This window comes from Oryctolagus cuniculus, chromosome 8 (assembly GCF_964237555.1).
Source record: "Oryctolagus cuniculus chromosome 8, mOryCun1.1, whole genome shotgun sequence".
In the NCBI taxonomy this organism is placed as follows: Eukaryota; Metazoa; Chordata; class Mammalia; order Lagomorpha; family Leporidae; genus Oryctolagus; species Oryctolagus cuniculus.
The window spans coordinates 41,676,953-41,696,131 of record NC_091439.1 but is presented as its reverse complement, the minus strand read 5'-3'; the positions used below and the strand labels follow the sequence as shown (position 1 = coordinate 41,696,131).

Below are 19,179 nucleotides of genomic sequence, written 5' to 3'. Positions count from 1 at the left end.
TTTCAGATCTTCTATCATCTTCACTGTGAGATCATTCCTGATCTTCTCAAAAGGATGTACTGTTTATTAAAATAATTTTTTGTGAACCCTTGTAATATTTTATCCTTTTTTAAAAATGCAGTTTATCCTATTGTAACTTTACTGTAAGGACCATGCCTTGCAAAAGATCTGTATATTTAGCTGTGCTTAGCATTCTTCTCGTAAATTGAGGGAATACTGTATATATTTATTTCCTGAGGTTTTCCTCTCCTGTTTGGGCAGATCTATACAGCCTGGCCTGTGGCAGGGTTTCCTGGAGGCAAGGTTGGCCTAAGCGATATGGCACAGAAGAACATGGGAGTAAGGGCTGGTGATTCCATCCGAGCCCAGCCTCTGCTGGGTGCCGTGCTACAAGCTGAGGAGATGGACGTGTTACTGAGGTTTGTCTCTTTTCTTTGATGATTGTCTAGATCAGTGCTGCTCACAATAAATATAACAGAAGTTGTGAATGTATGTTGCACGTACAGTTTTCCACAATTTTCTAGTAGCCACATTATTCAGTAAAAAGAAACTGGTGAAAAGAATTGCATATTTTATTTGTCTACATATGCCAACCTATATATTTTGTCTACATGTCTATATATTTGTCTATGTCTACACATGTCCACATATTTGTCTACATATGTAAAATCTTAATTTAACATGTAAGAATTATAAAAAAAATCAGTAAGGTAGCATACATCCTTTTTTCCAAACTGAGTCTTTAAAATCCAGCATGTTAGACTTGTGTCACAGGTCATTTTAGACTAGCCACGTAGTAAGCACTTGATAGCTATGTGTGGTGAGAGGATATTGGCCTACTGTGTTTGACACAAGTGAGATAGATGAGTGTGGTAGAATTTATGTATTAGGGATTGTCATATCATGATTATAGAATGCTCTGACATTTTAAGTTAGAGGAATTATTGTTGATGAACATTTGGCAGTGTTTTTAATCTTGAATTGCCATATAACAAGGCTTCTTACAGTTGTAAAGGAAGGAATAAATTCTTGTGAGGTGAAATAACTTTTAATTAAGATGCTCAAGCAAAGAGCATGATTGTATAATTAACTCATTGATTATTTCAAAATTGTTAGATTCAAACTATTAATACAGTTGATTAATACAGTATTATAATAATAGATTAATAAACTATTAATACAGTTGAGTAATATAATTTCCCTGGGAAGAAAGTCAAGAAGTTTGTATATACAGATCTTACAAAATTTCATTTTAAACAGCATCCTTTGATACTTTAATATCAACTTAGTAATAATTTTTGGGAATGTGTTTGTTATATACCAGAATCACAAAACGTTTTTCTAGGGTCTTTATCTTCAATTTGAAATGTTTTGTTACTTTTTTAAGTTCCAACGTTGAGTTTAGGTGTTATTTTTTTGGTTAAAAAGCAGAAAAATGTTTTCAGAGCATATAATGGGTTTAATGAAAAATTAAAAAGCAGAAAGAGAAAGAAATACAACATAATGCTGAAAACCACCTGTGTACCAGATGCTTGGTGTATATTAACACATGCAATATTTGCATTTGATCGCTTGCACATTTATCCTTTTCCCTCTGTTTAATCATCCAACACCCTGCAAGGTATGGTAGGCTGCCCAATATTTTATGAGATAGTTAGAAAATACTTCTCAGATTGAACCATCTTAATCCTCCAACTGTGTCTTAAAACAGTGCTCTAGGCTGCAGTAATCAGTTAACTGGAATTAATATTGATAATGATCTAGGAACTGGTCTGACCTCTTGAGGGCACTGGCAATCTTAGGTGAATAAAGATTGGCTGGTACAGAGGACCCTATATGTTTTGAACTGAAACTTGTTTTTTAACATTTTATTTTAAAAATGTTTTAAATACGGCAGCGGCGTGTAGACAAGTCAATTTCCATTTAGGAAAAATCAGTACTTTTATTAAATCCTTTAGTTGATGTTGAAGAAATTTATTAGTAATGTTAGAGCTCCTTCTAGTGGAAATGATTTTATGTGCACCCAATTTTTAAGAGCAAAACTAGTTATACATTTTTACTATTTATACATAACTTTATAAATATCTCCTTTTTAGTTTAGTAAATTAAAAACAATTTCATTGTAACTTGTTTCAGATTTCTATAAATAGAAGTAAGTTATTAAAAAAGTATTTGAGAAACAGAGCAGACAGAATGAGCTCCCATACACTGGTTTACACTCCAGATGCTTTGCAACACCTAGAGCTGAGCCAAGCTGGAGTGAGGAGCCAAGAACTCAGTCCAGGTCTCCCACATGGGTGGCAGAAGCCCAATTACTTGAGTCATTATTGCCTCCAAATGTGTGCATTAGCAGGAAGCTGGAATTGGGAGCAGAAATGGGACTCAGAGCCAGGCACTCTAATATGTGATGCAGTTATCCCAAGTGGTATCTTAATCACTAGGCCAAGTACCTGCCACAGAAGTAAATTTGAACATTTAAGGAGACATGGATGGATTGCAAACATTTTTTACACCAGGATGAACTTACCTTTTAATTCCATGAGCTATTTGAAGTATTCTTGTTCAGTTTTGTCATTAGTTACGTGTTTGATTCATGGAATTTCCTCTTTGTTCTATTTCTTTCTCTTTTATATGAATATGTAGTTGATTCTGTTTTGTGTGTGTGTGGTAGTTATGTCCTATTCAAATACCTTGAGCACTATAAGCAAATACTGAATCATTGCTCATACGCACACACATATCTTACATAAATTATAATATTAAATCCTTAAATCTCTTTATTCTGGTAGATTCTGTTTAGTTTACCGAAGTGAAGAGGAGAGTCAGAAGGGATAAGGGATAAGGAACTTCCCTGAGGCTATTGCACTACAGGCATCAGCCTTGGAATTCAAACTCTCTGATCCTGGAGCTTTTTGTACTGCTTTACACAGCCTGTTCCTGTTTCCATGTTCTGGTCATCTCCGAACAAGAATTGAAATAAGAAAGCACAGGGTCCCTTTCTCTACTTTACCCTGGAATGTGGGTGTTACATGACTCAAATTTTTTTACCACATTGCCATGTCCATTATTAACTGCAAATGCTCCTTGAATATTGATTTTGGAGCACAATTAAATTTTAATGAGAAAGTAAATTTTCAAATAGAGTATCCACAGGTAATGAGGACAAGTTGTATTATTGATAAAATGGTTGGAGGACAAGATTTAGATTTTGACCAGATGAGGTTTTTTTTTTTGAATAAATTTATTTGCAAGGCAGAGTTACAGAGGAGGGAGAGACAGAGATTTTCCATCCACTGGTTCACTCCCCTGGTGGCTGAAATAGCTGAGACTGGGCCAAGCAAAGCCAGGAATGAGGAATTTCATTCAGGTCTTCCACTGAAAGGGTGACAAGGGCCCTAGCAATTGGGCCATCTTATGCTGCTTTCCCAGGAGCATTAGCGGTAAACTAGGTCAGAAGTGGTGCAGCGGGGATGCAAGCCAGCACTTAACTCACTGTACCACAACACTAATCTCCAAGATGAGCTTTCTTAGAAAACCTTGCCTGGGTTATATACTGTCTTCTCCCCTCCTTCTCACCGTTGGATGTGGAGACGATGGACAACTGTTGACATCCTCTGCTGGTGCAGGCTGCTTACATATGGAAGAGGAGAAGGAAACGTGCTAATGTTCTAAGAATTTTTTAGGGGCAGGTTTCTTTACAAGTGCAGTTACATTGAGATCTGCCTACTTCCCGTCCTTGAGTAAACGACTCTCCTGGAAGATACCATTGTCATCAGAGAGAAGGTTGTCTTCCTTGTTTTCTCAGGCATATACCTTCCCTTTCTCCAAAATAATATGTATACTTCACCTACTTTTCTATTTTGCCATACTTCTGCCTCTTCAGGTTAATACAATACAGGATTAAATCTCTTTTCTTTTTTTCTTTTTTTTTTTTTTTTGTTTTTTTAAAGATTTATTTATTTGAAAGTCAGAGTTCCAGAAAGAGAGGGAAAGATAGAAATCTTCCATCTGATGGTTCACTCTCCAGATGGCTGCAATGGCCAGAGCTGAGCAAGGTGGAAGCCAGAAGGCAGGAACTTCTTCCAAGTCTCCTATATGTGTGGCTGGGGCCCAACCACTTGGGCCATCTTCCACTGCTTTTTCTAAGCCATTTATCAGGGAGCTGAATCAGAAGTGGAACAGCTGAGACCTGAACCAGCACCCATATGGGATGCTGGCCTCGGAGGTGACTGCTTTACCTGCCACATCGGGATGCCCCGCCCCTTTGTTTGTTTTTGTTTAAAGAATTTTATTTATTTGTTTGAAAGTCAGAGTTACAGAAAGAGAAAGAGAGAGAGATCTTCTGTTTACTGGTTCACTTCCCAGATGGCTGCAGTGGCTGGGGCGGGGTCAGGTTGAAACCAGGAGCTTCATCTCGTCTCCACGTGTATGGCAGGGGGCCTAAACACCTGTCTATCCTCTGCTTCTTTTTCCAAGCCATTAGCAGGGAGCTGGATCCAAAGTGGAAAAGCTGCTACCTGAACAGGTGCGCATATAGGATGCTGGCATAACAGGTGGTAGCTCCACCCACTACACCACAATGCTGTCCTCATGGATTTATCTTCAAGAGATAATTTATAGATTATACAAAAGGAATGAAGTAAGCTATGAATAAAAGCCTTTCTCCAAGCTAGAAAAATTTGGAAATAGGATGATTAGTTTTGGTGTGTGTTTTTGGCTGTGATATACAATTAAAAAAGAGTTTTCACCATGATTTGTTGTATACACACACCCACAGATATATTGCACATGTGTACATGTATGTATAGCTGTATACATGTTCATAGAGGTGTATGCAACTTGTATATGTACATGTTGTGTAAGAAATGAATATTTTGCAATATCTACCCTTTTCTATATTCAGTGTACCCTGATAATTGTTATTCTAGTACAAAAGTGCTGGATGATCCACTATAAGATAGTATTTTGAAAAAAAAAAAAAAAAAGAAATTATGGGGGGGGAAGCCATTGTAATCCATTAACTGTACTTTGGAAATTTTATATTTACTAAATAAAAAATAAATTAAAAAACAAAAACAAAAGATAGTATTTTGATGAACACTGATTTAGGTCCTAAGGGCACCAAATTACAAAGGTTAGTTTTCCTGGGTATAAGAAGTATCTGAAAAGTATAAATCATTCCTAAATTGTGTAAGTTGTTAATTTTCAGGTTACAAACCTATTATTCTTTTGTTTAGTTATATGATAGCTATGTACATGTCATTTGTACCCGAGTTTAGTTGCTGGTATACCTACTGCTGATTTTTATCTCTCCCTCCATTCTACAGTGACAAAGATATGGAAATTAATGAGCAAGAGCTGACAGGATGTATTCTGAGAAAACTAGGTGAGACAAATATTTTAAATTGTTTGAAGTTTTAAGTGGTAGGATAGCAGTGAAGTGTCTTTCAGGTCTTCAGAATAGCTTAGAGAATATTCCCCTCAATGAATTACCATCCTTTTAAGGCAGACATGTGTCATTTTTCTTCTTAATTGATTGGCAGTTGAGCATACGTGTATGTGACATGTCTGTAGGCACAGTAGTAACACTGAGAACTTTTTTTTTTTCTAAGATTTTATTTATTTATTTGAGAGACAGAACTACAGAGAGAGAGGCCTTCCATCCACTGGTTACTCCCCAAAAGGTTGCAATGGCTGGAGCTGAGCCCATCTGAATCCAGGAGCCAGGAGCTTCCTCTGGGTCTCCCACATGGGTGCAGGGGCTCAAACTCTTGGTCCATCTTCTACTGCTTTCCTAGGCCATAGCAGAGAGCTGGATCAAAAGAGAGGTAGCTGGGACTAAAACCGCCACCCATATGGGATGCTGGTGCCGCAGACTAAGCTTAACCTACTACACCACAGTGCCAGCCCCCAAACTGAGAACTTCTAACGCTGCACATTTGTTCTTTCCAATGAGAAACATTATTTGGAGTGTTGGTTTAGGTGTGTCAACTCCTGGCTATTTGTTCTGTTTTATAGAATCTTAGCTTTTTTGCATGTAGAGGATTTCAGTGAATCATCTTGTCCTTCTCACTCCAGATAGTGTATATTATGGGGCAATAAAAGGTCCCATTTTCCGTTCAAGTTGTTTATTAATTTTTTTAAAGATTTATTTATTTATTTGAAAGAGTTACAGGGCCAGCGCTATGGCTCACTAGGCTAATCCTCTGCCTTGCGGCGCTGGCACACCGGGTTCTAGTCCCGGTCGGGGCGCCGGATTCTGTCCTGGTTGCCCCTCTTCCAGGCCAGCTCTCTGCTGTGGCCCGGGAGTGCAGTGGAGTATGGCCCAAGTGCTTGGGCCCTGCACCTGCATGGGAGACCAGGAGAAGCACCTGGCTCCTGCCTTCGGATCAGCGCAGTGCGCCGGCTGCGGCGGCCATTGGAGGGTGAACCAACGGCAAAGGAAGACCTTTCTCTCTGTCTCTCTCTCTCACTGTCCACTCTGCCTGTCAAAAAAAAAAAAAAAAAAAAAAAGTTACAGAGAGAGATGAGAGACAGAGAGATCGTCCATCCACTAGTTCACTCCTGAAATGGCTGCAACAGCTAGGGCTAGGCCAGGCAAAAGTCAGGAGTCAGGAGCTTCTTCCAGGTCTCCCATGTGGGTGCAGGGGCCCAATAACTTGGGCCATCCTCTGCAGCTTTCCCAGGCACATTAGCAGGGAGCTGGATTGGAAATGGAGCAGCCAGGATTTGAATGTGCACCCATATGAGATCCCGGCACTGCAGATTATGGCTTAACTCACTGCATCATAGCGCTGACCCCATACAAATCATTTATTTATAACCTACCTTTGATTGAGCGTTTTCAGTTGGATCTTTTTGTTAATAGCAAATAAATTGCTGTTTAAACATTAAAATGGTAAAAAAAAATGTTCTAACGTGTATTTAATAAATTGTTTTCTAGATGGCAAGATTGTTTTACCAGGCAACTTTTTATATTGTACCTTCTATGGAAGACTGTGCAAACTTCAAGTGTTGCGAGTGAAAGGGGCAGATGGCATGATCCTGGGAAAACCTCAGAGTGACTCCGAGACTGGTACCCAGGGATTGGCCTCAGAACAGTCCAGCACGGAAACCAGTAGCCTGGATCTATCCTTCCGGCTAAGCCAGTTAGATCTTGAAGAACCCCGAAGCCCAACATCACGAAGTACTCCTTGTAAACCAGGAGATGACAGAAGTATAACAAAAGCCGGTGATGTTTTGTTGGGTGTTACACAGAGCCCTGGGGATGGCAGTGGACTTGAACTCAAGGAAGTCACAGGTCTTAAATGTGGTTCTGAGTCTGCCAGAGAAGGCAGTGAACAATTTAACAGTGAGGAGAAACTGCTAAAATCCATCTGCATGGGAGCAAAGTGCAATACTGATACTTTTTATTTTATTTCTTCAACAACAAAAATAAATTTTACAAAGATTCGTAGAAATGCAAAAGAGCAAGATGACTCATTGAAAGTTACTTATGACATGATAGGTGGCTTAAATAGTCAGCTGAAAGCAATTAGAGAAATGATTGAATTACCTCTCAAACAGCCTCAACTTTTCAAGACTTATGGTACGTATAGCTTATTGTACCCCAGAGTGTTCCAACTAAGAACAGTTGGTGAATTACACTGATGTTTTGCCTGCTGATGTCTTTTTCTGTATCTGTTTCAAAGTGCCAGACAAGGTAGAAAGTCAGTTGCTTTGAGGGATGCCATTAAAAACCATCTTCTATACTTTTGGTTGTTTTATGTTATAATGTTGGTGGGAGCTTTGTCTCTTCTAACAGCATATTTCCAAATTGCTTGTATTGCATCTAGAATAAGTATTCTGCCATACTAAATGATCTGTAATGAATGAAGAAATCAATCAAATGTTCAAGTTGTTTTTTTGGGAAATGTAGCTGTGCTCAGATCTCTTTGCATTGAAGCAGGTAAAGGAGTGACTTGACTTCTAGGAAAGTCATGGGTTCTCCTGGTTTGATAATTGTGTAGATCTCTGGCGTGTATTTGATCCATGATCTTTCTTCCTCTGCTTTTTCCTTTTTCATGACCCTTTAAAAATTGGATTGATGTTTTGATAGTAACGTCGATACTGTCTGAGTTAGTTGAAGGAAAATTGGGATTAGTGCTGGTTGATTTTTTTTGTCCATGTTGTCTATACTTTGTATTCTTATTGTTGAACTGTGCTTTGTGGGAAGGGGCATGGCAACAATGTGGATGACTGGTTTTGTTTTGTTTTTCTTTTTAAATATTTTATTTATTTGAGAGATAGTTATAGATAGTGAGAGGGAGAGACAAAGGTCTTCCATCTGATGATTCACTCCCCAGATGGCTGCAACAGCCAGAGCTGGGCTGATCCAAAGCCAGGAGCCAGGAGCTAGAAGCTTCTTCTGGGTCCCCACACAGGTGCATGAGCCCGAGCACTTGAGCCATCATTCTGCTGCTTTCCCAGGCCGTAACAGAGAGCTGGATCAGAAGTGGAGCAGCTGGAATCCATATGGGTCCCGGCACTGCAGTCAGAGGCTTAGCCTACTACACCAACAACACTGGCCCTTTTTTTTTTTTTTTTTTTAACCATTACACACCCCCTGATCTGTGGTGTACAGAAAGAACAAGTCACTTCCAGGGGTCAGTGTTTGGCCTGGTTAGTATATCTTTGTGTGGGTGAGGTGGGGAAGCAGGAAGGTTACACTCTTGTTTGCCTCTTGTGTTGCAAGGTAAATTTATATTTTATAACTCATCTTTGGAATTGCTTGACAGTATTTATAAGAAACCTAATAATGATGAATCCAATGTTCTCTGTTTTTTGCATAGGAATTCCTGCCCCTAGAGGAGTGTTACTCTATGGTCCTCCAGGTACTGGAAAAACAATGATTGCCAGAGCCATTGGTAATGAAGTTGGAGCCTATGTTTCTGTAATTAATGGTCCTGAAATTATAAGCAAGTAGGTGCATGATTCACTGAAGTTAATATTATCAAATATACTTCTCAACCTTTTTTTTTATAAAGAATATTTATTTGAGAGGCAAAGTTATGGAGAGAGGGAGAGACAGAGAAAGGTCTTCCATCAGCTGGTTCACTCCCCAAAAGGCTGCAGTGCCAGGAGCTGGGGCAATATGAAGACAGGAGCCAGGGGCTTCCTCCCCATCTCCTACGTGGGTGCAGGGCCCAAGCACCTGGGCCATCCTCCACTGCCTTCCTGGGCAGCTGAACTGGAAGAGGAGCAACCGGGACAGAATCTGGCTCCCCGACCAGGACTAGAACCTGGGTGCTGGCGCCGCAGGCGGAGGATTAGCCTAGTGAGCCTCGGCGCCAGCCTTCAACCTTTTTTTTTTTTTTTTTTTAAGAATATTTATTTGAGAGGCAGAGTTACGGAGAGAGGGAGAGACAGAGAAAGGTCTTCCATCAGCTGGTTCACTCCCCAAAAGTCTGCAGTGCCAGGAGCCAGGGGCTTCCTCCCCATCTATTACGTGGGTGCAGGGCCCAAGCACTTGAGCCATCTTCCACTGCTTTCCCAGGCGCATTAGCAGAGCGCTAGATTGGAAGTGGAGTAGCCAGGACCTGAACCGTCGCCCATGTGGGTTGCTGGTGTGCAAGCGGAAGTTTATCCTATTGTGCCAAACACTGACCCTTCAAAGATGGTTTTTAAAAATGGTTCTGTGGTGTTCTACCTGGGTATGTCATACACTGAACATTTTAAATTTGATTTTTAGTATGTAGAAACATGATTTTTGAATGTAACTTAAAATATTTTAGAAATATTTGCCTTTAGAGACAAAGCTTGAAAACATTAAGAAATATTCCTTAAATGATTTTATTTGTTACAGATTCTATGGTGAGACTGAAGCAAAATTACGTCAGATATTTGATGAAGCCACTCAAAGGTATTCTTTAATTTTATGTTTTTAAATTAATAAAAAAGTATTAAAGTGAGATACTAACACTTTATACAAAGCATAAAGAATAGTTTTAAAAAAAGTGATAGTATTAGAAACAGATTATGGAACTAAGGAAATTCTGTCTAATTTATATAATATTATTTTTAGAAGTTTGAGCAGTGATCTGTTAAAGTACATAAAGTTGATGAATTAAGATAGGGTGGTAAATCATGTGACCTTGCTTGAGCATATAATTTTATGACTCTTGAGGGTGCTTGGGAACATCCAGTTTATTAACTCCCTTAGGTAGCCTGCATTATCATTGTCCTTTATACTTCAGTCTTCATTATATTTTGCTTCAGATGGGGCCAATCTTTTAAATTTATTGATTATTCCTGAATTCAGGCTAGATTTTTACAGCACAATGAGTATTTTATAACTTGGCCTGTTGCAATAGTATTCATAATATGACTGTGTGTCTATTTCATTGTTTTGGTATTTAATATCATATTGCTGCTTTTCTCAGAAAAGCTGCTATTTTAAAAATTTCCCTCTCCAGGAATAGTAGATGAAATAAGTAAGTTTGTAGTTCCAATACTGAACATTTGAAACTTAGTGCTACACCATATTTAGGAAGTGTGTTTTTGTTGTCTTAATGGTAGTTGAGGTTTCCTCTTGTGAGAAGATTTACAACATTTCATAGGAGAATTGAACTTCTTGAAAGTTCCTTTTTTAAAAGGTTAAAAAGAAGAGGGTGCTTCTGTTTTGTATGCTGTGGGCTTTAAACCTGTTCCAAGGGATATTTCTGACCTCAACTTCTGAATTGATCTGATCATAATAATTTAGTGGGCGCTAGTGAGAGAGTTGTGCCTGTACTCTCATCTCAATGACAATAGACTTCTCTCAAAAGTCTGCCTTTTAATTGAGGGCGGATAAACTAGAATATGAGGTTGGTGAGTTAATTGGACTAAAACTAATATAAAGTTTTTTAGCATCAACATTCTAATGCCTTTGTATATTACTAGGTAAGTCCTAAATTTGATAAATTGGGTATCAGATAAAAAACTGAAACTTAGTAAAATTTAAAAAGACATGCAAATCAGAAGTTTCATTTTTACCTTTTTTTTTTTTTTTAAGGCAGCCAGCAATTATTTTTATTGATGAGCTGGACGCACTTTGTCCTAAAAGAGAGGGGGCTCAGAATGAAGTGGAGAAAAGAGTTGTAGCTTCACTCTTAACCCTGATGGATGGTATTGGTTCAGTAAGTATAGCACTACCCTTGTGTAGGGATGAGTTGGTTCTTATTCATATACTTTAATATATATATAGCAGCAAACGTTGACTGTGTCTGAAATATTCCAGGGTAAGGGGAAAATATTAGCCACAGAAACTAGAGGAAAGACTAAAGGAAATAATTTGCTTCAGTAGACTAGTGAATGCTAGAACAATATAACCTGGCATGTTTTTCCAGCATATAAAATAATATGATATGATGGATTTCTTTTATAAATGGTATTAACTTAAAAAACCTAAGGCAAAAAGCAGTATAGAAGAATCAGCAAGCTAAATTTTAGGAGGTTTATGAAGGAATTTTATGAATCTTTTTATTCTTGTAAAAATCATTTCAGCCTGCAGTAGCCAGGCTGGGTCAGGCTGAAGCCAGGAGCCCAGAGCAACATGCAGGTTTCCCACATGGATGCCAGGGGTCAAAATACCTGGGCCATCATCTGCTGCCTTCCCAGGATACAAAAGCAGGAAGCAAGATGGGAAGTGGAGTAGCTGGGACTTGAACCAGTACTGATATGGGATGTGGGCATCCCAACTGGTGGCTTAACCTACTGCACCACATCGCCTGGCTGTGTATAATATTTATAAAGAAGTCACTCATTATTCTCTGATTGTCTGCTTGGGTATACATTCTTATTGCTAATTATGAAAGGAGGTCCATAAGATTACATAACAGGAATGAAGAAAAATTCTCTGAGAGACTTAAAAATTTTAAGGATACATAAGAAAAAAGTTGTCACATTGTGAAGCTGGGTGGAACCTTGAGGCCTGACTCGTAACAGTTCTCTTAAGAGACTGGTATATAAACTGGGCCACCAGTTTAGCCTTTATAATAACAGATATAACAAAGCAGATGAAATATCTTCATTTATTGATGACCGTATTTTCACCCTGAAGGCAAATATACCTAGAGAGTGGTATTATAACTGAAAGGGTCCTTGGTGAACAGGAAATCATTTAGAAGGCTCATTGTTGGACATGTCAGTTTGCTGCCTCTGTCTCTGACATGTCAGAGGATTCCAGTCTGGAATGCTGTTCTTGGCCTTCAGGCAGGACTAACAGCAGGTGATGCTGATGTTTTGGCCAAAAAATATTTAAGTGCTTGTATTTGTTGTGAATTTGTGTTTTATCAGTTCACTGTAGTCCATACATTTTCTGTTGGCACATCTAGTATAATTGGTCAGGTTTGAATTTTCTTAGATAAGTCACATTCCAGTTGTGCTTGTCTCTGCAAAATTCTTCTTGGGTCACCTGATAAAATATTGGATACTTTATACAAGTGGCGTATCAGGATCATAGTTCTTTGTAAGTTAATTTTATTTTCAGAGAGTAGAAATACATACATAGTCAAGAGTGACTGGTACTCAGATATTGACTATATTGTTTGTATTTTTGGGGGAATTTAAAGTTTATCAAAAGAAGAAAGTCCGTGAGGAAGATTTTTTTTTTTAGACAACTTCCCAGTAGGGCTTTGTTTTATCTGAATAATATGTAATTCATAATCTTTGTTTCAAAGCGGGAGGGGAAAGGACTACCTAAAACAATTAAACAGAATAACCTTGAGGTAGAATATCATATGTTATTTATAAGAATGGTACAAAGGTGTCAGCAGTTATAGAGACATCACTTAGAGTGGGTGGTAAGTTTTGGAAGACTTTTCATGGAAAGAAACATTATAGCCGCTGGGTAATAAAGGTGTAAGAGATAGGACCTCATTGCGTGGACAATTCAGTCTATCCCTCTTATATAGACTGCCTCTCCCATCCTCCTTTTTTGGACATTCTGAAAAATATGCAATTTTTATTCACTTTATTTTGTTAGGAAGGAAGTGAAGGACAGGTCTTGGTCCTTGGGGCCACGAATCGTCCTCAAGCTTTGGATGCAGCACTCCGAAGACCTGGGCGTTTTGATAAAGAGGTTGAGATTGGAGTTCCTAATGCTCAGGACCGGTTAGACATTCTCCAGAAACTGCTTCGAAGGATACCCCATTTGCTCACTAAAGCTGAGCTGCTGCAGGTGGCTAACAGTGCCCATGGATATGTTGGAGCAGACTTGAAAGCTTTGTGTAATGAAGCAGGTGAGCATGGTTTGCTATGGTGTGTCTGTGATGTCCTTAACTCCAGTTTATTTACATGCTGATAATTTATGTCTCACTTATTTCTTAATAGGAATAACTTTATTTGTTTAATTAAAATATATATTTATTGGAAAAAGAGCTGATGATTCAGAAAATTACCAAGAAGATATTTTGAAAACCCTTAAACATACCTCCTTCAAATAACCACATATCCTTCCAGACTTCCTAAGTGTAAACACACATGTAATCTTGTGCATTGCTGACAGTATTGATGCCGATGATATTTTCTAATATTATGCTATGGAAATTAGGGAAAAGTGTCTGCAAGAGGATCACAATTTTCATTAAGCAGCCTGGTATATGTTGACGTGCTAAACATTACTCAGCAAAGCTCAGTAATTCTACAGGGAATGTGACAGTGATATTTTTACTCTGAACATGTTTAAGGGCTATTATTAATCACTTGCCTCCTTGTCTTTCCCGGCATAGCTGTAGTTACTTTGGAAGCCCTTAAGACCTTTTTACTGTTTGTACAATTCTTCAGAGTAACCTTAACTATGAAATCTGTATTCAAATGAAGCCAGTTTTTATAAGTGGTTGAAATACTTAACCCACCAAGGTAATAATGTACTGAAAAGAATCTGATTGTCTCTCTCTTTTTTTTTTTTTTTTTTTTTTTTTTGAGTCTGAGATGATATGTTTGTTTTCTAGTAATTTTTAAAGGCTGGGCATACCACAAAACATCTATAGTCTGTCGGTAATCTGAGGTTCCTTAAATTTACCTCCCCCCCTTTTTTTGTATGGGCATATGTTTCTATGTCCTGTTATACTTGGGAGGAATTTTTTTTACAGTTGTAGCATTCTGCATTTTCTTCTTTATAAGGTGCTTTGAAGAAAGATTAACTCTTGATTTTAGTTATTTTAGAGCTTTTGTTTAGAGATATGGTGACTTTTACCTCCAAATCATTGATTGATGGTTTTCTAACTTGGTGGGCTTTGAAGACTTTCCATTTAGTCCTTTCATCCTTTTTATCTGGCTTGATGTGTGTGGGAGAGAGATTAGAGAAGGAAAAGAAGGTAGGAAAATAAAACTTGGAAAAATATTTAGGAATCTTTGAGTATCTTCATTTCGGTGAGGAAAATGTGATTTATTTCATTGTATTTCATCATCACCACAATTTCCAGGTTAGACCATTCATGGTAATCAGAGACTATAGGTTGTATAGTGTACCAAGGCAAATAAAAACATTCTTTCAGTACATTACGGTCTATGAATACAGGAAGGACTGCGTTCTTCTCTAGTTTCTGTGCCACTTCTAACTGCACATGGAGTCATAGGCCTGGTCATAAAAATGGATTTCTTAGGGATCAGGAAGCAGTAGTGTCATTGTGTAGCTTTGCTTCCTTTATTCCCTTAGATGATCATTTAATGATGATCCATTTAACTGTGTTAGCATTGATTTGGACTTGTGCATGGTGTCTAGGCAAGTATTCAGTCTTCCACATCCTTTACCAGACATTTTTTTTTTAAAGATTTATTTTATTTATTTGAAAGACAGAGTTACAGAGAGAGGTAGAGACAGAGAGGTCTTCCATCTGCTGGTTCATTACCCAGATGGCTGCAACGGCTGGAGCTGCACCGATCCGAAGGCAGGAGCCAGGAGCTTCTTCCAGGTCTCCCATGTGGGTGCAGGGGCCCAAGGAGTTGGGCCATCTTCCACTGCTTTCCCAGGCCATAGCAGACAGCTGGATCAGAATGGAGTAGCCAAGTCTTGAACCGGCGCCCATATGGGATGCCGGCACTTCAGGCCAGGGCTTTAATCCCCTCACCACAGCGCTGGCCCCAGACATTTTTTACTTTTGATGCATTTCATGTACTCGAGGATTCTTGCTGTGCAGAAACATAGTCTGATGAAGGAAAAAGATTTGTAGTGCAATAATAAAACATTCATAAAAATATGGGAAATGTAGTTAACTTCAATGGGAAAAGGAAATGCTATGGTTAAATAGAAAAAGGTTCTACAGACCGGGGAGTGAGAAGGCGAGAAAGGAAAAACATTCTTTCGTTTAATCCTCTTACTAAGCATGTGCTATAAAGATAAATAGACTTAGCAGAGGTCTCAGCCAGTATGTGACAAGGTAAGGATTTAAACTTAGGGTTATTTTACTTTCTACTCATCAAGCAAATGAAATAATAAAACATGGATGTTTTTCAGAGTGATAAAAAGCTTTATGATTTAATTTTAATATATGAAACAAAGGATAGGATCCACTTATAAAGCAGAAAATATCCATCCAGGTATTGAATAGATGTATTTTTCCCTGACCTAGTAATAATTCATTATAAGAAGATAGTTTTTAAAAAGATGAATGTAGGGAAAATACATATGGTTTTGTGTTTATTGTCCTGAATACTAGTATATGGTATATTATGTAATGTCGTACTCTTAACTTTTTATAGCAGAGTGACATTTAAGAAATGTGTGTTAGGGGGCTGGAATTGTGGTGCAGTTAAGCCACCACTTGCAACCTGGAAAACCTATTAAAGTGCTAATTCAAGTCCTGAGTGCTCCGCTTTCTCTCCAGTTCCCTACTACTGTTCCTAGGAAGACAGCAAAAGATGGCCCAAGTCCTGGGGGTCCTGCCATCCATATGGGAGACTAGGATGAAGCTCCTGGCTCTGGCCTGGCCAGACCTGGCTCTTCTGGCCATTTGGAGAGTGAACTACTGGATGGATAATCTCTGTCTTTCCCTGTCTCTCCCTCTCTGTCATTCTGCTTTTCAAATAAATAAATAACAATTAGATTTATAAATAATAAATAATATTTATAATATAAATAATTATTAATTTATTAATATTACAATATTTAGTAAATAATATTAATATTATAAATAGTGTTTGTAACTAAAGAATTTTTTGTAAAGATTTATTTATTTGTTTGAAGGCATAGTTAAGAGAGAAGGAGAGAGAGTGAGAGATCTTCCATCTGCTGGTTCATTCCCCAAATGGCCACAATGGCTAGGACTGAGCTAGGCTGAAGCCAGGAGCCTGGAACTCTGTGTCTACATGATGGCAAAAGCCTTGGGCCATTTTCCACTGTTTTCCCAGGCACAAACAAGGAGTGACTTGAACTGGTACTCATATGGGAAGCTGGTATTGCAGGCTGTGGCTTAACCCCTGCACCACAATACTGGGCAAGTATCGTGAGGTGGATAGACCTACCTTTCCAATCAGGCTTGTGATCTTTGCCTCATCTGAGCTTTAGTTTTTTCCACTTATAAATTGAGAGAATTGGAATAAATGATATTTTAGTGCCCTTGCAATAGTGATCTATCCAGGATATGAAGGAAAGCAAGGAAGAAATGAGGGTAAAAGGATAAGAAGAGTTAGAAAAAGAAATGGGAAAGACCAACCAGGAAGTATCCCCATTACTTACTAATCCTAGCCTTCATTAGCTGCCTACGTACCATGTGGCCTTCATATCCTTCAGTAGGGCCCGTTTGTCTGAATGTAACTTTACACATAGGTGTGCTTTCCTGCACAGTGTGGTTGAAATCAAAATGTTACTGTGTGTGTATATTGTGTCGGTAGTCTGTACATACATTATGCATGTTTTTCCTGAGGATACAAGGTTAACAATCTATTCCATAATTTGTAAGAATGATAGTACATCTTATAGTATGCTTACTCTCAACTTTTCTAATCTTTTGAGTGTCATAAAATGTATCCTGCATCTTTTGACTTTGTTCCTATAATGAATTTGAAAGTTGGAAATATCACAGTGGTTAGTGTTGCTTTCAACACTCGATCTGCCATGATTTGAGCAGATAGAATGTTCAGTATTGATGCTTGGATGGGAAGCTTATTTTCACATGTTACATTTTCTTTATAATTAATTTTTGAGCTAGAGTGTGGTTTGATATGTCATGACTTGTGCAACGATATAATGTTTTGTGGCTCACCTTTTTTAGCAAAGAGCAGCTGCATTTTGAAATGTTTTATCTCAAGTGGACAAGCTGTTTACAAGCGAGGCTCTAACACATCCTGACATTTAATGTCTATGTTTGTATTCCTTCTGGGATTAGACTGCCTTTCTAATTAATTAGTTGCATAGCCTTTTATTAATTCCCTCAAAATTTATAATGTTTTAAATGAACGACATAGATAAGCATTCTGCACTCTTTTGGAAAACATGAAATGTTAATTATGTAGCAGTGACATGAATTATATAAACTCTGTTGAATGTTAGAAGATGCTTAGCAACAATGTTTTCCAAATATAGGGATTTATTATAAACTTATCCTTCTAAGGCTGCCTGTGCCATTTCAGGAGAGAGAATATAAATAGAGCTTGATTTCTTCAAGAAGTGGACTCCGTCACTTTGTTTACAGTGAAAGGAAGTATTTGCTTCACATATCTAACAATTTATCTTTAGCATCCTTATTGATTACACATCTTTTCAAGATGTTCATGCCAGATACCTGGGCCTTGATAAGATAGCATCACAGAACAGGAAGAATTAAGACTCTTTAAACAATAATGTTGTCATTATAGCACTTAAATAGGTCCTACAACAATATGGAATCTAATTGCTATAACTTTTTGTGAGGTAGAAAATTTTATCTGTCTTGGCTAGAGTTCTGATATTTATAACTTGTTAGCGCTCCCTGTCACCTCTCCTGTAGCTTATTTTAATAGGAACATATGAAGCATTTACTCTATATAACAGTCTAATGTAGAAAGTTTGTCTTTCTAACATTTCACCAATTTTTGAATTCTAAGTTAGAATGAAACTTGATTCTATAAGAATTGAGTATTTTAAAATAAAATCCATTGAAATAGTGGGGATACGAGAAACCTTAAGGTGTGCACTTTATCAGCTGAGGGACATTGGGCAAGCCATTCAGATCTTGAGATCTGCCTCCTGATCAGCTGATAGGGATAGCTTTTTAAGAGTTCTTAGAAATGTGGCAGAAGTGGTCATGGTGGTATAGTTTCTTGATTAGTATCAATTTATGTTTTTCCCCTTTACTTATAGAAAGAATTTAAATTTTTTTAAATTCTCATATTTTATGTGTATTTTTACATTTATCTCATAGAAATGTATTGAAATTATGACAGTATTCCTGATATAGTATGAAGTGTTCTTGATTATCTTGATGTGAGAGATGTGGGACATGTGGCAGAACCCTTTACCTTACAAAAGTAATGATTTTTACTGAATCTGGGTGAGGAAAAGTCTCGAGCATCACTAAGAATTTGCAGACTAGTTATAGATATGGTCTCCTGGACAAGTTTTCTTGCTGAACTTGAAGGCTTCATGCCATACATAGGCAAGGCTGAGGCTCCTCTCTTCCTGGACACACCTAATCCCACATGTGAATTCACTGTAGGCCTGCAGAAGAGCAGCAGAAGTAGGAGTAGAAATTTCCTTGTTGTGTACATCAAGTTGTCACTCTTAATTAAGGTACTTTACAAAGGACAATGTTATTGTAACTGAATAAATAACCAGTAATTATGCAGCATAATATCTCATAAGAATGCGTTTTCCCTTCTGTTTTGTAATTCTGAAATGTAGTGATAGAATGCTGTGGTTATGATAATAGGATTTTTTCTTTTGCATAAGTATTGTGGCTGTTATTTAAGAGAGATATACCGTGAAGGAAGTATTTAATATTACTTTTGTTACTCATGTGAAATGACTGGTGCTGAATGGTTTATTTCAGAAAAACAGGTGGTAGTTTTGATTCTGTTTAAACTCTAAATGACATATACCATTTACTTTGCTAGTGGAAAATTTTCTGGGTTGTTTTGCCAAGGCTATAAAAGTATAAAACTTGAGGAAAGGTTTTCATCCTAATTAAAACAATCACAAAAATAAAACCAGTCTATCTAAATAAATTATTCTTGAGTTGTTCT

General features: G+C 37.8%; 1 protein-coding gene and 1 long non-coding RNA gene across 11 annotated transcripts in view; one reads left to right on the top strand and one right to left on the bottom strand.

Moving 5' to 3' along the window:
* AFG2A (AFG2 AAA ATPase homolog A) overlaps positions 1 to 19,179 on the top strand; it is a 303,723-nt gene that overhangs the window by 10,983 nt on the left and 273,561 nt on the right. For 8 of the 10 annotated variants that reach the window (XM_002717260.5, XM_051819827.2, XM_070047622.1 and 5 more), the window contains 7 exons: positions 262 to 419; positions 5,328 to 5,386; positions 6,944 to 7,588; positions 8,832 to 8,961; positions 9,845 to 9,901; positions 11,033 to 11,156; positions 13,004 to 13,259. In XM_002717260.5, coding sequence (XP_002717306.3) covers positions 262 to 419; positions 5,328 to 5,386; positions 6,944 to 7,588; positions 8,832 to 8,961; positions 9,845 to 9,901; positions 11,033 to 11,156; positions 13,004 to 13,259 — 1,429 coding nt within the window. The remainder of the gene's footprint in view (positions 1 to 261; positions 420 to 5,327; positions 5,387 to 6,943; positions 7,589 to 8,831; positions 8,962 to 9,844; positions 9,902 to 11,032; positions 11,157 to 13,003; positions 13,260 to 19,179) is intronic. The other 2 variants (XM_070047623.1, XM_070047624.1) reach the window with 1 other exon arrangement.
* Positions 267 to 6,509, bottom strand: LOC138843495 (uncharacterized). The gene is made up of 2 exons (XR_011378260.1): positions 4,359 to 6,509; positions 267 to 4,021 (listed from the first exon to the last, which is right to left on the bottom strand). It is a non-coding gene; the product is annotated as an uncharacterized lncRNA (long non-coding RNA).